Source organism: Zonotrichia leucophrys, unplaced genomic scaffold, assembly GCF_028769735.1.
Source record: "Zonotrichia leucophrys gambelii isolate GWCS_2022_RI unplaced genomic scaffold, RI_Zleu_2.0 Scaffold_269_70819, whole genome shotgun sequence".
Lineage (NCBI taxonomy): Eukaryota > Metazoa > Chordata > Aves > Passeriformes > Passerellidae > Zonotrichia > Zonotrichia leucophrys.
Window position 1 is genome coordinate 23,043 of NW_026992474.1, and position 19,118 is coordinate 42,160.

General features: G+C 61.2%; 1 protein-coding gene across 1 annotated transcript; it reads right to left on the reverse strand.

The window, feature by feature from the left end:
- Positions 1 to 889: 889 nt before the first annotated feature.
- On the reverse strand, positions 890 to 17,203 carry CLIP3 (CAP-Gly domain containing linker protein 3). The gene is made up of 14 exons (XM_064700928.1): positions 17,154 to 17,203; positions 15,837 to 15,994; positions 14,664 to 14,803; positions 13,248 to 13,341; positions 11,860 to 12,021; positions 10,540 to 10,658; positions 8,846 to 9,082; positions 6,513 to 6,648; positions 5,537 to 5,659; positions 4,218 to 4,346; positions 3,177 to 3,300; positions 2,597 to 2,661; positions 1,796 to 1,865; positions 890 to 1,053 (listed from the first exon to the last, which is right to left on the reverse strand). Exons 2-14 carry the CDS (start codon positions 15,985 to 15,987, stop codon positions 999 to 1,001), a joined length of 1,605 nt encoding a protein of 534 aa, XP_064556998.1. The 5' UTR covers positions 15,988 to 15,994; positions 17,154 to 17,203; the 3' UTR covers positions 890 to 998.
- Between the last annotated feature and the right edge of the window lie 1,915 nt (positions 17,204 to 19,118).

Genomic DNA, 19,118 nt, shown 5'->3' on the forward strand with positions numbered 1-19,118 from the left:
ATAAATTTAAAAAATCGAGATTTTGGGACATCCCCGCCCAAAATAAATCCGGGAAGGGGCGTGGCATCGATTCCCGATATTAACTTAATTAATTAATTAATTAATTCCGCAGGGAACAACGCCAAAAATTTGGGGGGGGGGGGGATAATTTCCCATAAAAAATATTTTTTGGGGGGAGTGGGCGTGGCATCGATTTCCCCCCTCCTAAAAATAATCGAGAAATTCATAAAATTGCCCCAAAAATTGGGATTTGGGAGCTCCAAACGTGGTCTCGACCCCCTTAATTAATTAATTAATTAGTTAAATAATTAATTGGTTCCAGAGTGAACACCCCAAAATTTGTGAGTGTGGGGGGAAGGGGTGGTCGCTTATCCCCATCGCTGTTTTTGGCAGATTTGGCCCCAAAATTCGAATTTTGGGGGTTTTGGGGGGGGTTCTGGCCCCTCCTCCATTGCTGCTATCAGCAAATTTGGGCCAAAAATCGGAATTTTGGGCAGTCTGGCCCCTCCCCCATCGCTGTTATCAGTGAACACCCCCAAATTTGGGGTGTCACCCCTCCCCCATCGCTGTTATCAACAAATTTGGCCCAAAAAACGGAATTTGGGGTTTTGGGGGGGTCTGGCCCCTCCCCAGTTGCTGTTATCAGCAAATTTGGGCCAAAAATCGGAATTTTGAGGGTCTGACCCCTCCCCCATTGATGTTATTGGGCGATTTAAGCCCAAATTTGGGGTTTTGGGGTGTCTGGCCCCTCCCCCATTGCTGTTATCAACAAATTTGGCCCAAAAATCGGGGGAGGGGCCACGCCCCAAGCCCCGCCCCCACTGTGGAAGGTTCCAGAAGGAACGGCCAGGGGTGGGGGGAGAGGATGGGGGGGGTTGGGTCGGGGGGGGGGGATGGGGGAGGGGTCACATGACGTCTCCCCGGGTGGGGGAGGGGCACCAAGGCACTGGGTGGGGGAGGGGCGGGGTGGGGGAGGGGAGGGGGGGGGAGGGGCGGGGTTAGGATTGCATCTCGGCCCGGAGCATCCACGGGAACCAGCAGCAGAACAGTAACCTGGGGGGACACGGGGACACTGTGGGGACATGGGGACAACCCTTGGGGACATCAGGACATCCCCCAGGGACAGGGGGACAACCCTTGGGGACAGCATGGGGACATCGCGGGGACATCGCGGAGACATAGGGACATGGGGACAACCATTGGGGACAGGGGGACAGCCCTTGGGGACAGGGGGACAGTGTGGGGACATCACGGGGACATGGGGACAACCCTTGGGGACAGCCCTTGGGGACATCAGGACATCCCCCAGGGACATGGGGACAACCCTTGGGGACAGGGGACAGCCCTTGGGGACAGCATGGGGACATCGCGAGACATAGGGACATGGGACAACCATTGGGGACAGGGGGACAGCCCTTGGGGACAGGGGGGACAGTGTGGGGACATCACGGGGACATGGGGACAACCATTGGGGACAGCCCTTGGGGACATCAGGACATCCCCCAGGGACATGGGGACAGTGTGGGGACATGGGGACAACCCTTGGGGACAGGGGGACAGCCCTTGGGGACAGCCCTTGGGGACAGGGGGACAGTGTGGCAACATCGTGGGGACATGGGGACATCGTGGGGACAGCAATGGGGACATGGGGACAGTGTGGAGACCCCCCCCCTGGGGACAGGGCCACCACCCCCAGTGACAGCGCGGGGACAGGGACACGTCAGCAAGGACAGGGCCACCCCCTGGGGACAGGGCCACCCCGCAGTGTCCCCTGTCCCCGTCCCACTGTCCCCACCTGGAGAAGGAGCTCTCGGATGTGATGTCCTTGGGGGTCCGCACGGCCGGGAAGCGCTTGGGCTGTGACACTGCGGGGACACCGGGGGGACATGGGGGACATCAGGGGACACGGAAGGACATGGGGACATGGGGACATGGGGGACAGAGGGACATGGTGGACATGGGATGGACATGGGGGCATGAGGGGACATGGGGGACATAGGGAGACAGGGACATGGGGACATGGAGGGGACATGGGGTGACATGGGGGACAGGGGTGACATGGGGGACAGAGGGGACATGGGGGGACATGGGGGACAGAGGGGACATGGGGGCATGGGGACATGGGGAGATAGGGGACATGGGGGAATATAGGGGACAAGGGACATGGGGGGGACAAGGGGGACACAAGGGGACACAGAGGGACATGAGAGGGACACGGTTACATCACTGTTAACAGCCAATCAGCAGTGCCAACCCTGCCCCGGCCACCTGTCAATCACTGCCTTGCCCCACCCACCTGTCACTGTCATGCCCTGCCCCACCCACCCGCCATTGTCACACCCATCTGTCAATCACCACCCTGCCCCACCCACCTACCCACCACTGCCCTACCCACCTGTCAATCACTGCCCCACCCATCTGTCATTGTTGCACCCATCTGTCAATCACTGCCTTGCCCCACCCACCTGTCAATCACTGTCTCACCCCATCCTGCCCATCTGTCACTGCCCTGCCCTGCCACACCCACCTGTCATTGTCCCACCTGTCAATCACTGTCCCACCCACCTGTCAATCACTGCCAAGCCCCGCCCCTCACCTGTGACAGGCTGTGCCTTCTTTTCATTGGTGCCGTCCCCGGGCTCCTCCTTGGGACCCCCGACCCTGGGGGGGACACGGGGACAGAGGGTCACCACAGTGTCACCTCGGTGTCACCTGTGACCCCTCTGTGACCTCCCTGTGACCCCCCTTGACCCCACTGTCCCCCCATTCGTGTCTCTCCTGTGTCCCCTCATGTCCCCTCCATGTCCCCATGTCCCCCCACATGTCCCCATGTCCCCAATGTCCGCTGTGTCCCCCATGTCCCCCCCATGTCCCTGTGTCCCCACCATGTCCCTGTGTCCCTCTGTTCCCTATGTCCCCACCATGTCCCCCCATGTTCCCATGTCCCCCCCATGTCCCCTATGTCCCCACCCTGTCCCCGCCATGTCCCTCCCTGTCCCCTGGTGTCGCCCCACATCCCTGTGTCCCCCATTCTCCCCTGTGTCCCCCATGTCCCCCCATCCTTCAATGTCCCCTTGTCCTCCATGTCCCCCATGTCCCTGTGTCCCCCCATGTCCCTGTGTCCTCCCTCGTCCCCATTGATGTCCCCAGTGTCCCCGAGGTGTCCCTGCCGGTACCTCTGCACGCGGGAGGGGGGTGCGAAGACGCCGTGTTTGGGGGGGCAGGTGAAATAGCGCACCCCGAAAACGGAGCCGTCGTGTTTGCCCCCGGCCGAGTCCAGCTCCACCCCGAACCAGTACCCTGGGGACATTGGGGACATTGTTGGGGACACTGGGGACACTGGGACATCGAGGACATTGGGGATATCGGAGACATTGGGGGGATTGGGGACATTGGGGACAGTGGGGCATGGGGACATCAATGGGGACATGGGGAGATTGGGACATCAATGGGGACACTGGGGCAGTGGGGACATTGTGGGGATTGGGGATATTGGGACAATGGGGGATTGGCGACACTGGGGACATTGGAGATATTGTGGGGGATTGGTGACATTGGAGATATTGGGGGCATTGGGAACAGTGGGGGCATTGGAGACATTGGGGGCAGTGGGGACATTGGGGGGATCCCAACCCATGGGGGTCCCGAGGGGGTCTCAGAGGGTCTCAACCTGGAGTGGGGGTCCCATTCTGGAGAGGGGTCTCAGTCTGGGGGAGAGGTCCCACTGTGGGGAGGGGTCCCATTGTGGGGAGGAGTCTCAATCAGCGTAGGTTCCCATTGTGGGAGGGGTCCCATTTAGGGGATGGTTCCCATTTAGGGGAGGGGTCCCATTGTGGGGAGGGGTCCCATTTAGGGGATGGTTCCCATTTAGGGGATGGTTCCCATTTAGGGGAGGGGTCCCATTTAGGGGAGGGGTCCCATTTAGGGGATGGTTCCCATTTAGGGGAGGGCTCCCATTTAGGGGAGGGGTCCCATTTAGGGGAGGGGTCCCACAGTGGGCAGGGCTCCCATTTAGGGGATGGTTCCCATTTAGGGGAGGGGTCCCATTTAGGGGAGGGGTCCCATTTAGGGGATGGTTCCCATTTAGGGCAGGGGTCCCATTTAGGGCAGGGGTCCCATTTAGGGGATGGTTCCCATTTAGGGGAGGGTTCCCATTTAGGGCAGGGCTCCCATTTAGGGGAGGGGTCCCATTTAGGGTTGGGGTCTCGGTGTCTCACCGGGGGCGAAGTCGGTCCTGCCGTAGAACCGGGCCCGGCCCTGGCGCTGCCCGGCCACCAGCACCGCATCCCCCGGGGCCACGCGCCGCCCCTCGCGGTCCAGCCACGCCCCCGCGCGCTTCCGGGACCCTGGGGGCGGGGCCTCAGTGACCACACCCACCCTGACCACGCCCACCCCAGCCACACCCTTCCCAGACCCACCAATCACAGCTATACCCATTATAAGCACACCCAGCCACGCCCCTGCACGCTTCCGGGACCCTGGGGGCGGGGCCTCAGTGACCACACCCACCCTGACCACGCCCACCCCAGCTATGCCCTTCCCAGACCCACCAATCACAGCTACACCCATTATAAGCACACCCAGCCACGCCCCCCACACGCTTCCGGTACTCTGGGGGTGGGGCATTGGTGACCACACCCACCCGGGACACGCCCATCACTGCCACACCCTGCCACACCCATCCTTTGGAGGAATTGGGGGGAGTTCAGGGGGGTCCCCTCAATTTTGGGGTGTCTTGTGAATTTGGGGGGGGGGGTTCTCCTTGATTTTAGGGACCCTCCTCAATTTTGGGGGGTCCCATGAATTTTGTGGGGGTCCCCAGTATTTTGGGGAGGGGGATCCCTTGTATTTTGATGGGGTCTCCTGTATGTTGGGAGGGGTCTCCTGTATTTTGGGAGGAGTCCCCTTAATTTTGGGGGCTCCCCTGTATTTTGGGAGGGGTCCCAGTGGATTTTGGGAGACCCTCTCAATTTTGGGGGCGCACCGTGAATTTTGGGGGGGCTCCCAGTATTTTGGGGGCACCCTTGTATTTGGCAGGGTATTTTGGAAGGAGTCCCATGAATTTTTGGGAGTCCTATGAATTTTGGGGGGTTCACGGATTCCCCTGCATTTGGGGGGGGGTCCTCATGAATTCTGGGGGCTCCCCTGTATTTTGGGGAGGGGGGCAGTCTCCTGTATTTTGGAGGTCTCTCGATTTTGGGGGTTCCCCTGTATTTTGGGGGCGTCTCCTGTATTTTGGGGTGGATTTTGGGGGGGGGGTCCCATTAATTTCGGGGAGCTCCCCTTTGATTTTGGGGCATCCCTTGTATTTTGGGGTGGTCCCACGAATTACGGGGACCTCCCCTCTATATTGAGGGGGGTCCCCAGTATTTTGGTGGGGGGGGGTCCTCTGTATTTTGGGGGGCTTCCCTGTATTTTGGGGGCTCCCCTGTATTTTGGGGGGTTCCCAGTGTATTTTGGGGGGGTTCCCCTGTATTTTTGGGGGGGGATTTTGGGGTGGGGTCCCCATTATTTTGGGGAGGGGGTGTCCCCGTACCTCTCTTGTCCTTGCGGGGTTTGTGGGGGGCTCGGGCCGGGGGTCCCGGGGGGCTCGGGGGGGGCGACGGCGCCGGGGGCTGCTCCTCGGCCTTGGAGATCTTGGACACCGAGGCGAAGACCCCTGCACCAGTATAGACCAGTATGGACCAGTATGACGTATGGACCAGTAGTAACGTATACAACTGGTACAGACCAGTATAAACCAGTATGAAACCAGTATAAACCTGGTATGGACCAGTAAGCCAGTATAAACCAGTATAAACCAGTTAAGACCAGTATAAACTGGTACAGACTAGTATAAACCAGTATAAACTGGTATGGACCAGTACAGGCCAGTATAAACCAGTATAAACCAGTATAAACCAGTATAAACTGGTATGGACCAGTATAAACCAGTATAAATGAGTATGGACCAGTATAAGCCAGTATAAACCAGTATAAACCAGTATAAACCAGTATAAATGAGTATGGACCAGTATAAACTGGTATGGACCAGTATGGACCAGTATAAACCAGTATAAACCAGTTTGGACCAGTATAAACCAGTGCCAGAAGTGTCCAGTAGGACATTGGGGACCCAGAAGGCGATCTCAGGGTTGGGGTCCTGAGGGGTCCTGGGGCCCTGGGGGGTCCCGAGGGGTCCTGGGAATGCCGAGGGGGTCCCAGGGGTCTCAGGGTGGTCCTGAGGGTCTCAAGGGGTCCCAGGGGAGTCCTGAGTGTCCCAGGGGATCTTGGGGGTCCCAGAGGGTCTCAGGGTGGTCCCGAGGGTCTCAAGGGGTCTCAGGGGGTCCTGAGGGTCCAGGGGGTCCCAGGGTGGTCTTGAGGGTCCCGGCCCAATCCCAGGGGAGTCTTGGGGGTCCCGGAGGGTCTCAGGGGGGTCCCAGGGGTCTCAGAGTGGTCCCGGGGGTCTGAGGGGTCCAGGGGGGTCTCAGAGTGGTCCCGGGGGTCTCAGGGGGGTCCCGGGGGTCCCGTACCGGTTTTGGGGGGGCAGATGAAGTAGCGGACCCCCCCCACGCTGCCGTCGTTCTTCCCCTCGGGCTCGTCCAGCTCCACGCCGGCCCACTGCCCGCTGGCGAAGGCCGTGGTGCCGCAGAACCGGAGCGTGCCCACCTGGGGACATGGGGGGACACACCTGAGCCCCAAAAACAGCACCCCAAAATACCCTAAAATACCCCAAAAAAATCCCATCCTAAAAAACCCCCAAATCCTAATCCCAAATCCTACTGGGAATCCAAACACAGGCCGTGGTGCCGCAGAACCTGAGCGTGCCCACCTGGGGATGGGGGGACACCTGAGTGATACCTGAACCCCAAAAACAGCACCCCAAATATCCAAAAAAACACCCAAAAATACCCCAAAAAATCCCATCCTAAAAAAACCCCAAATCCTCCAAAAAAATCCTAATCCTAAATCCTACTGAGAATCCAAACACAGGCTGTGGTGCTGCAGAACCTGAGCATGCCTACCTGGGGACGGGGGGACACACCTGAGCCCCAAAAACAGCACCCCACAATACCCTAAAATACCCCAAAATACCCCAAAAAAATCCCATCCTAAAAAACCCCCAAATCCTCCAAAAAATCCTAAAACTAAATGCAAACACAGGCCATGGTGCCGCAGAACCTGAGCGTGCCCACCTGGGGATGGGGACACACCTGAACCCCAAAAACAGCACCCCAAATATCCCAAAAATACCCCATAACCCCCCAAAAAATCCCGATCGCAAAAAACCCCAATATTACCAAAAAATCCTAATCCTAAATGCAAGCACAGGCCGTGGTGCCGCAGAACCGGAGCGTGCCCACCTGGGGACATGGGGGACACCTGAGCCCCAAAAACAGCACCCCAAAATACCCAAAAATACCCTAAAATACCCCATAACCCCCCCAAAAACCCCAAAAAATCCAATCCTTCAAAAAAACCCAAATCCCAAAACTGTCCTCAGAATCTCATCAAAGGCCGTGGTGCCGCAGAACCTGAGCGTGCCCACCTGGGGACGGGGGGACACGGCTTTGGGGTGACACAGGTGTGGCACAGGTGACATTGGGGTGACACGGGTGTCCCACCTTGCCTCACCTCGTCCTCCAGGTACAGCAGCAGGAGATGACACAGGTGACCCAGGGTGACACAGGTGACATTGGGGTGACACAGGGTGACACAGGTGACATTAGGACGATATGGGTGACATTGCGGTGACACGGGTAGTGACACAGGTGACATTGGGGTGACACAGGGTGACAGAGGTGACATTAGGGTGACACAGGTGACATTGAGGTGACACGGGGTGACACAGGGGGTGTATTAGGACGACATGGGTGGCATTGGGGTGACACGGGTAGTGACACAGGTGACATTGGGGTGACACAGGGTGACACAGGTGACATTAGGACGACATGGGTGACATTGGGGTGACACAGGGGGTGTTTGAGGATGGCCTGGGTAGATCTGAGGTGACACAGGGTGGTTTTGGGGTGACATGGAGGATGACATGGGGTGGGTTTGAGGTGACATGGGACAGGTTTGGGTGGACATGGGAAGGGTTTATGGTCACACAGGTGACACAGGTGACACAGGTGACATTGGGGTGACACATGTGACATTGGGGTGACACAGTGACACACCTTGCCGTTGTCCAGGCGCACCCTGTCCCCCAGCTGCAGCCCCAGGCACAGCAGCATGAGGGTCCCGGGCAGGTTGTCGTAGTTGGGCAGGGTGACGCGGGGCAGGTGTGGGGTTACACAGGGTGACACAGGTGACATTGGGGTGACAGAGGTGACACAGTGACACTCTCACCTTGCCATTGTCCAGGCGCACCCTGTCCCCCAGCTGCAGCCCCAGGCACAGCAGCATCAGGGTCCCCGGCAGGTTGTCGTAGTTGGGCAGGGTGACACGGGGCAGGTGTGGGGTGACATGGGATGGGTTTAGGGTGACACAGGTGACACAGGTGACATTGGGGTGACACTCTCACCTTGCCGTTGTCCAGGCGCACCCTGTCCCCCAGCTGCAGCCCCAGGCACAGCAGCATGAGGGTCCCGGGCAGGTTGTCGTAGTTGGGCAGGGTGACGCGGGGCAGGTGTGGGGTGACATGGGATGGGGTTAGGGTGACACAGGGGTGACACAGGTGACACTCTCACCTTGCCGTTGTCCAGGCGCACCCTGTCCCCCAGCTGCAGCCCCAGGCACAGCAGCATCAGTGTCCCCGGCAGGTTGTCGTAGTTGGGCAGGGTGACACGGGGCAGGTGTGGGGTGACATGGGGCAGGTTTATGGTCACACAGGTGACACGGGTGACACAGGTGACACTCTCACCTTGCCATTGTCCAGGCGCACCCTGTCCCCCAGCTGCAGCCCCAGGCACAGCAGCATCAGTGTCCCCGGCAGGTTGTCGTAGTTGGGCAGGGTGACGCGGGGCAGGCTGCAGCTCAGCGGCACCGCGTCCAGCAGCAGCCGCCGCAGCTCCCGCGCCGCCTCGGCCGCCTCGGCCCGGTCCAGCGCCATGTCCGTGGGGTCCGGCACCACCTCGGCCGCCACCTGGCCCTTGCTGTTCTGGGGGGGCAACGGGGGGCGTCCCTGAGGTGGCCACAGGTGGCCCTTGGTGGCCTCAGGTGGCCTTGTGGCTCCTCAGAGGAACCCAAGGGTGTTCTGGGTCTCCAAAGGTTTTGGTGGCACCAAAACTGCTCAGAAACCTCCCCTGTGTCCACAGGACCTCCAAAACTGCTCAGGACCTCCCTATCTGGTGGCCACAGGTGGCCCTTGGTGGCCTCAGGTGGCCCCGTGGCTCCTCAGAGGAACCCAAGGGTGTTTTGGGTTCTTGGAGGTTTTGGTGGCACCAAAACTGCTCAGAAACCTCCCCTGTGTCCACAGGACCCCTCAGAAACTCCCACTGTGTCCCCAAGACCCCCCAAACCATTCAGGACCCCCTCATTTGGTGGCCACAGGTGGCCCTTGGTGGCCTCAGGTGGCCCTGTGGCTCCTCAGAGGAACCCAAGGGTGTTCTGGGTTCTTGGAGGTTTTGGTGGCACCAAAATCTCTGATCACCCCCAAATCCCCCCAAATTCCTGATCACTCTCAAATCCCCTCAAATCCCCCCCAAATCCTGATCCATCCCAAATCCCCAAATCCCCCCAAATTCCTGATCACCCCCAAATCCCTGAGCCCCCCAAATCCCCCAAAATTCCTCATCATCCCCAAATCCCCAAAATTTCCTGATCACCCCCAAATCCCCAAGACCTCCAAATCCCCGAGCCCCCCAAATCCTCGATCACCCCCAAATCCTCGATCACCCCCAAATCCCCCCAATTTCCCCCCAAACCTCCGAACCCCTCCGAAGCCCCCTGACCCAAATTAAGCCCCCCAAAATCCCTCCATACCCTGAGGACGGGGTCGGCGCCGTGCTCCAGCAGGCAGCGCACTGCCCCCAACCCAAAATCCCCAAAATCCCAAAATCCCCCAATTTTCCCCCAAATCCCCGAACCCTCCCGAAGCCCCCCGACCCAAATTGAGCCCCCAGACCCCTCGGTACCCTGAGGGTGGGGTCGGCGCCGTGCTCCAGCAGGCAGCGCACCGCCCCCAGCCCCAAATCCCCCAAAATTCGCCCAAATCCCCCCAATTTTCCCCCAAATCCCCGAGTCCCCCCGAAGCCCCCGACCCAAATTGAGCCCCCAGACCCCCCAAAATCCCTCCATACCCTGAGGACGGGGTCGGCGCCGTGCTCCAGCAGGCAGTGCACCGCCCCCAACCCAAAATCCCCCAAAATTCCCAAATCCTCCCAATTTCCCCCCAAATCCCCGAACCCCTCCGAAGCTCCCCGACCCAAATTGAGCCCCCCGACCCAAATTGAGCCCCCAGACCCCTCGGTACCCTGAGGGCGGGGTCAGCGCCATGCTCCAGCAGGCAGCGCACCGCCCGCAGCCCCCAAATCCCCAAATTCACCCAAATCCCCCCAATTTCCCCCCAAACCCCCGAGCCCCCGACCCAAATTGAGCCCCCAGACCCCTCGGTACCCTGAGGGCGGGGTCGGCGCCGTGCTCCAGCAGGCAGCGCACCGCCCCCAGGCACAGGTTGGAGGCCGCGATGTGCAGCGCCGTGCCGTGGCTGAAATCGCTGCAGGTCGAGTGAAGAACTGCGGGAAATTTGGGGGAGAAGGTGGGGAAACTGAGGCACGGGGGACCCCAAAAACCGCGGGAGGGGTTGGAGATGGAGGAGGGATCCTAAAAAGCAACGGGGACCCCAAAAATCCCGGGGGAAATCGAGGCACGGCAAGGGGGGAAACTTCAAAAGCACCGAAATCAGAGGGGGAAACTGAGGCACGGGACACGGGGGGGACCCCAAAATCACCAAATGTGGGGGGGAAACTGAGGCACGGGGAACCCCAAAAATCGGGGGAGGGGTTGGAGATGGAGGGGGGATCCTAAAAAGCAACGGGGACCCCAAAAATCGTGGAGGAAATTGAGGCATGGGACATGGGGGGGAACCCCAAAACCACAAAAAGCAGGAGGGAAACTGAGGCACGGGAACCCAAAAATCAGGGGGGTTAAGAGATGGAGGGGGGATCCTAAAAAGCAAAGGGGACCCAAAAAATCCTGGGGGAAACTGAGGCACGGCCATGTGAGGGTTCATTCCCGATCTGGGGGTGCCAATCCCGATTTTGGGGTGCCCCCCTCACCTCGGGGTGCCGCCGCCCTCAGCAGGGTGCGGATGAGCTCGGGCATGTCGAAGTGAGGGGGTCCCTGACCCTCATTGTGATTTTGGGGTGTCATTTGGGATTTTGGGGTGCCAATCCTGATTTTTGGGGTGCAATCCGATTTTGGGTGCCCCCTCACCTCGGGGTGCTGCCGCCCTCAGCAGGGTGCGGATCAGCTCGGGCACGTCGAAGTGAGGGGGTCCCTGAGCCTCACTGGGATTTGGGGGTGTCATTTGGGGTTTGAGGGGGTCAGTTTGGATTTTGGGGTGCCAATCCCGATTTTGGGGTGCCAATCCCGATTTTGGGGTGCCCCCCTCACCTCGGGGCGCCGCCGCCCTCAGCAGTGTCCGGATCAGCTCGGGCACATCAAAGGGGTGGGTTTGGGGGTGTCAGTCGGGGTTTGGGGGGTTCATTGCCAATCTGGGGGTGCCAATCCCGATTTTTGGGGTGCCAATCCCGATTTTGGGGTGCCCCCCTCACCTCGGGGTGCCGCCGCCCGCAGCAGGGTGCGGATCAGCTCGGGCACGTCGAAGTGAGGGGGTCCCTGAGCCTCACTGGGATTTGGGGGTGCCATTCTCAATCTGGGGGTGCCAATCCCGATTTTGGGGTGCCAATCCCGATTTTGGGGTGCCCCCCTCACCTCGGGGCGCCGCCGCCCTCAGCAGGGTGCGGATGAGCTCGGGCACGTCGAAGTACGCCGCGTAGTGCAGCGCGTTCATGTGCGTCCAGCGGCTGCGCAAACCCGCGTCCCCCCCCAGGGCCAGCAGCCGCTGGGACAGACGGACGGCGGCCGCGGGGTCACCTGGGGACAGACGGACATTGGGGACATTGGGGGGAATGGGGGCACTGGGGGGATTGGGGGCACTGGGGAATGGGGACATTGGGGACATTGGGAACACTGGGGGGACTGGGGACGTCAGGGACATTGGGGACACCCTTCTGGGACAGACGGACGAGGGGTCACCTGGGGACAGACGGACATTGAGGACATTGGGGGGATTGGGGGCACTGGGGGGAATGGGGACATTGGGGACACTTGGGGACACCCTGCTGGGACAGACGGACGGCGGCCGCGGGGTCACCTGGGGACAGACGGACACCACTGGGGACATCGGGGACATTGGGGGATTGGGGACATTGGGAACACTGGGGGATTGAGGACATCAGGGACATTGGGGACACCTTCTGGGACAGACGGATGGCGGCCGCGGGGTCACCTGGGGACAGACGGACATTGGGGACATTGGGGGGAATGGGGGGCACTGGGGGGAATGGGGACATTGGGGACATTGGAGGATTGGGAACATCAGGGACATTGGGGACACTGGGGGGATTGGGGACATTTGGGGACACCCTGTTGGGACAGATGGACGGCGGCCGCGGGGTCACCTATGGACAGACAGACACCATTGGGGACACTGGGGGATTGGGGACATTTGGGGACATTGCGGGATTGGGGACATTGGGGACCCCTGCTGGGACAGACAGACAGAGACTGTGGGGTCATCTGTGGACAGACGGACAGTATGGGGACATTAGGGACATTGGGGACATTGGGGACACCTGATGGGACAGATGGACAGCAGCTGCGGGGTCACCTGGGACAGACGGACACCACTGGGGACAGTGGGGACACTGGGGGGAGTGGGGGGATTGGGGACATTTGGGGACATTGGGGACATTTGGGACATGGATGGACAGCAAAACCTCACTGGGACAGACGGACAGAGACTGCAGGGTCACCTGGGGACAGACGGACAGCACTGGGGACATTGGGGACATTGGGAGTGATGGGGACCCTGAGGACATTGAGGACACCGTGGGGACATTGGGGACACCTTGGGGACACCTTGAGGACACCTTGGTGGCCCTGTCCCTGTCACCCACCCACGCCCTGGACATCTGGGGTTACAGAGAGCCGGGACAGACGGACACTGAGGACATTGGGGACACCCTGGGGACACCCTGGGGACACCCTGGGGACATTGGGGACACCGTGGTGGCCCTGTCCCCGTCCCCGTGACGCACCCACGCCGTGCGCGCCGGCCTTGCAGGCGTAGTGCAGCAGGGTCATGTCCGTCAGTCCGTCCCTGTCGTCCACGTGGCACCCGCGGCGCAGGATCTGCGGGGACAGCGGGGCGTCACAGTGTCACCAATGCCACCCCAGGGACATGGGGACAACAGGGACACCGGGACATCACAGTGTCACCAGTGCCACCAATGTCACCAGTGCCACCCCAGGGACATGGGGACACAGGGGACACGGGATGTCACAGTGCCACCAATGCCACCAGTGCCACCAGTGCCACCCCAGGGACACCGGGACATCACAGTGTCACAGTGCCACCAATGTCACCAATGTCACCAGTGCCACCCCAGGGACATGGGGACACCAGGGACACCGGGACGTCACAGTGTCACCAGTGCCACCAATGTCACCAGTGCCACCCCAGGGACACCGGGACGTCACAGTGCCACCAGTGCCACCAATGTCACCAGTGCCACCCCAGGGACATGGGGACACCAGGGACACCGGGGACGTCACAGTGCCACCAGTGCCACCAATGTCACCCCAGGGACATGGGGACACAGGGGACACCGGGGCGTCACAGTGCCACCGGTGCCACCAATGTCACCAGTGCCACCCCAGGGACATGGGGACACCAGGGACACCGGGGCGTCACAGTGCCACCAGTGCCACCAATGTCACCAGTGCCACCCCAGGGACATGGGGATGTCACAGTGTCACCGTGCCACCAACGTCCCCGTGCCACCCAGGGACACCGGGACGTCACAGTGTCACCAGTGCCACCAATGTCACCAGTGCCACCCCAGAGACATGGGGACATCACAGTGTCACACCAGTGCCACCAGGGACACCCCAGGGACACAGGGACATCCCAGTGCCACCAATGCCACCCCAGTGTCACCGGGGACATCCCAGGGACAACCCAGGGACACGGGGACATCTATCAGGACCCCCCAGACCCCCTCAGGACCCCCCAAACTCCCCTCTAGGACCCCCCAAACCCCCTGAGGACCCCCAGACCCCGTTTTGCCTTATTTCCCACCTTGTTGCCAATGATGTCCACGCTGTGCTGCATCCTGGCGCAGGATGGCGAAGAGCTGCGGCCCCAGACCCCCAGAATCCCTCAAACCTCTCAGGACCCCCAAACTCCTCTAGGATCACCCGACCTCCAAGGACCCCCCAGACCCCCTGAGGACCCCCAGACCCCCGTTTTGCCCCCGTTTCCCACCTCGTTGCCGATGATGTCCACGCTGTGCTGCACCTGCGGCACCCACTGGCGCAGGATGGCGAAGAGCTGCAGCCCCCAGACCCCTCAGGACCCCCAAAACCAACCCAAACTCCCTCTAAACCTGCTTTTAGGACCCCCCAAACCCCCTGAGGACCCCCAGACCCCCGTTTTGCCCCCCGTTTCCCACCTCGTTGCCGATGATGTCCACGCTGTGCTGCACCTGCGGCACCCACTGGCGCAGGATGGCGAAGAGCTGCGGCACCGTCGTGCGCGGGTCCAGCAGGATCTCCCGGCACGCCGCGTCGTTGGGGTCGAAAAAGGTGAAAGCTGGGGGGCAAAAAACGGGGGGGACACCGGGTGGGGACACCCCGAAATCGTCAGAGCCGAAATAATGGGGAAACAACCTGCCCCAGGGTATTTTGGGGCATTTTTGGGGGGTCTCCATGGGGTTATCTGTGACCTGGGGGGGGGGGGTCTCTGTGAGCTGGGGGTGTCGTTGTCACCTGGGGGGGGGGACACGAGGGACATCGGGGGGACACCCCGAAATCGTCAGACATGAAATAATGGGGAAAGAACCCACCCAGAGACATTTTGGGCAGTTTTGGGGGTCCCCATGGGGCTATCTGTTACCTGGGGGGGTCTCAGTGGCCTGGGGGTCCCTTTTCTGGGGGTCGTTGTCACTTGGGGTACACATGGGGGACACCGGGGGGCACCCCGAAATCGTCAGAGCCGAAATAATGGCGAAATAACCCGCCCCAGAGTATTTTGGGGCATTTTTGGGGGGTCTCCATGGGGTTATCTGTGACCTGGGGGGGTCTCTGTGGGGGCCGTTGTCACCTGTTGGGGTCTCTTTTTGGGGGGTCCCCCATCCCCTGTGGGGGTCCCCATCCCCTGTGAGGTCCCTTTTTGGGGTCCCTTTTTGGGGGGTCCCTTTTTGGGGGTCCCTTTTTAGGGTTCCCCATCCCCTGTGGGATTTCCCCATCCCCAGGGGGGATCCCATTTTGGGGGGGTCCCCATCCCCTGAGGGTCCCTTTTTTGGGTGGTCCCCCATCCCCTGTGGGGTTGCCCATCCCCGGAGCATCCCTTTTTGGGGGTCCCTTTTTGTGGGTCCCTTTTTGGGAGGGTCCCTTTTTGGGGGTCCCTTTCTGGGCACCCCTTTTTGGGGGTCCCTTTTTGGGGGTCCCTTTTTGGGGGTCCCTTTTTGGGGGGGTCCCTTTCTGGGCATCCCATTTTGGGGTCCCTTTTTGGGGGTCCCTTTTTGGGGGTCCCTTTTTGGGGGGGGTCCCTTTCTGGCCATCCCATTTCGGGGTCCCCCATGCCCTTGGGGGGCGTGTCCCGGTAATTTGGGGCGGGGTCTCACCGTAGTCCTTGGGCAGGGGCGCGGGGGCCGCGGGGTGCACCATCGGCTTCTTGCGCCGCTCCACGGCCGGGCTGGGGGGGCTCGGGGGGCTCGGGGGGTCGGGGGGCGGCGCCCCCCCCGCCGGGGGGTCCCCCCCGCGCTCCTTGGTCATGGCGAGCCTGGGGGGGGGGACACGGGGGGGGTTTGGGGGGGTTTGGGGGGGCTGGGACCCCCCTGTGGGGTGGTGGGGGTGAGGGGATTGGAATGGGGAGGGGGCCGGGATAGGGATTGGGACAGGGGGGTTTGGGGGGGCTGGGACCCCCTGTGGGGTGATGGGGGGGAGGGGGTTGGGAATGGGGAGGGGGCAACGGGAATGGGGAGGGGGTCCCGGGATTGGGATTGGGACAGGGGGGTTTGGGGGGGCTGGGACCCCCTGTGGGGTGATGGGGGTGAGGGGATGGGGAATGGGGAGGGGGCTCCGGGATACCGGGGGAAATCGGGATACTGGGACGAACCGGGATAAACGGGGGGCCTGGTTGGGGCTCCCCGGGATGGGGAAGGGTCCCGGAAAATGGGGAGGGGTCCCCGGTAATGAGGAGGGGGCTGCGGGATGCGGATGAGTCCCCGAAAATGAAGAAGGGTCTCTGGGATACAGGGAGGGACCGGAATGGGGGCACCGGGATAAACGGGGGGGTCCCCGGGATGGGGAGGGGTCCCCGAAAATGGGGAAGGGTCCCTGGGATGGGGAGGGGTCCCCGGGATGCGGATGAATCCCCGAAAATGAGGAAGGGTCTCCGGGATGCAGGCGAGGATCGGGATGGGGAGGGACCGCGATGGGAAGGGGAGCACCGGGATGAACGGGGGGTCTGGCTGGGGGTCCCGGGGATGGGGAAGGGTCCCCGGGATGGAGAGGGGTCCCCGAAAATGAGGAGGGGTCCCCGAGAATGGAGATGTGTCCCCGAAAATGGGGAGGGGGCTCCGGGGTACCGGAGGAAATCGGGATACTGGGAGGGACCGGGATGCTGGGAGGGACCGCGATGGGGAGGGGAGCACCGGGATGAACGGGGGGTCTGGCTGGGGGTCCCCGGGGTGGGGAGGGGTCCCCGACAATGCGGATGAGTCCCCGAAAATGGGGAGGGGTCCCCGGGATGCGCCGGTCCCGAGGCCGGGCCGGGCCCGAGGGATGCGCAGGGAGCGCGGCCGGGGATGGCGGGGCCGGGGCGGGGCGGGGCCGGGGCTGAAGCACCGGGGGACACCGGACAGACCCCCCGGGCCGGGACCGGCGCCGACCCCTCCCCAAATTCCGGTATTTTCCCCCCCCCCCCCCCCCTCCGGTACCTGCGGGTCCGCGGCCGCGGGATGGGCCCGGCGCTGTGCGCATGCGCGGACAACGGGGGCGGGGGGCTAGCGGGGGGTGAGGGGGCGGGGCCTGGGCAGGGGGCGGGGCTACGGGGGTCTATGAGGGGATACAGGGGGGCTATAGGGGGGATATGGGGGCTAGGGGCGGTATAGGGGATATGGGGAGGCTATAGGAGGGATATCGGGAGGTTATAGGGGGGCTTGGGGGGGATATGGAGGGTATAGGGGCTATAGGGGTTGTGGGGGGGATATGGGGGTATAGGGGGGCTGTGGGGGGGATATGGGTGCTATAGTGGGGGATATGGGGGGCGATGAGCTGGTGTGGGGGGAATGAGGGCTGTGGGGAATATGGAGGGAAGTGCGAGCCATGGGGAATATGGGGGCTATGGGGTCTATAGGAGCTATAGGGCCTGTGGGGGCTATGGAGGCTATAGAGGTATGGGGATATGGGCCTGTGGGGCTATGGGGACATGGGGATTGGGGGATGTGGGGTCTATAGGGTTATGGGTCTATAGGGCTATAGGGCCTGTGGGGGTTACGGGGTCTATAGGGGGTAGGGGGAATAGGGGGCCTATGGGGTCTATAGGGGTTATGGGGGCTGTAGGAGCTATAGGGCCTGTGGGGGCTATGGGGGCTATGGGGAATGTGGGGTCTATAGGGCCTGTGGGGGCTATGGGGATATGGGGACTATAGGAGCTATAGGGCCTGTGGGGTTATGGGTCTATAGGGGGTAGAGGTCTATAGGGGCTATGGGGGTTATGGGGTCTATAGGGGTAGGGATATGGGCCTATGGGGGCTATGGGGGCTATACAGGTTATGGGAATATGGGGTCTATAGGGCTATGGGAATGTGGGGGTCTATAGGGCCTATGGGGGCTATGGGGGCTGTGGGGGCTATAGGAGCTATAGGGCCTGTGGGGGCTATGGGGTCTATAGGGGGTAGGGGGAATAGGGGGCCTATGGGGCCTATGAGGGGTACAGGGAGAATGGGGGGTGTGAGGGCTGCAGTCCTCCAAGGGAGTTTGGGATCATTTCAAGGGATTTCACACGATTTCAAGGCATTTCAGATCATTTCAAGGGGATTTTGGAGCTCTTTAAGAGGATTTTGGGTCCTTTCAAGGGGATTTGGATCCTCTAAAGGGGATTTAAGATCCTTTCGGGGAAATTTGGGATCCTCTCAAGGGGATTTTGGATCTTCTCAAGGGGGTTTGGGATCCTCTTAAGGGGATTTGGGATCGTTTCAAGGGGATTTTGGATCCTCACAATGGGATTTGGGATGCTATCAAAGGATAGGAGCCTTCCAAGGGGATTATGGATCCTTTCAAGGAGTTTTGGAACCATTCCGATGGGGTTTCGGACCCTTCCGAGGGGATTTGGGGACATCCGAAGTGATTTTTTTCTCATTCCGAGGTGGTTTTGGCTCATTCCGATTCGTTTCGGACCCGTCCGACTCTCTCGGTCGGGGGGGAGGGACCAGCGGAGGCGCTCCGCGTTCCTATTGGCTGAGACGCGCGACTGACAGAGGCGGTCCGCGCTCCTATTGGCTGAGCGGCGGTGATTGACAGCACGCTGGAACTGGTCCCAGTACCAAACTGGAAGGGGCTCAGACAGGTCCAGACCCTCCCCAAGACCCCTCTGGGGCCACCCAAGAGGGGCTTGGGGGGGCTCAAGAAACTTCTGGAACATTCCCTGGATGAGGTCTGGGAGTCCCTGGTTGAGATTTGAGGCGGCCAGGGAAGTTTTGGGGGTCCCTGTCTGAGTTTTGGGGGCTCCTGAGTGAGATTTGAGGGTCCCCAGGACAAATTTGGGGGTTCCTGGGGGGCTTTTGGGGTCCCCAGAGAGGTTTTGGGGGTCCCCAGGGCAAATTTGGGGGTCCCTGGGTGAGATTTGGGGTCCTCAAGACAAATTTGGGGGTCCCTGGGGGTCATTTGGGGTCCCCGCCCTC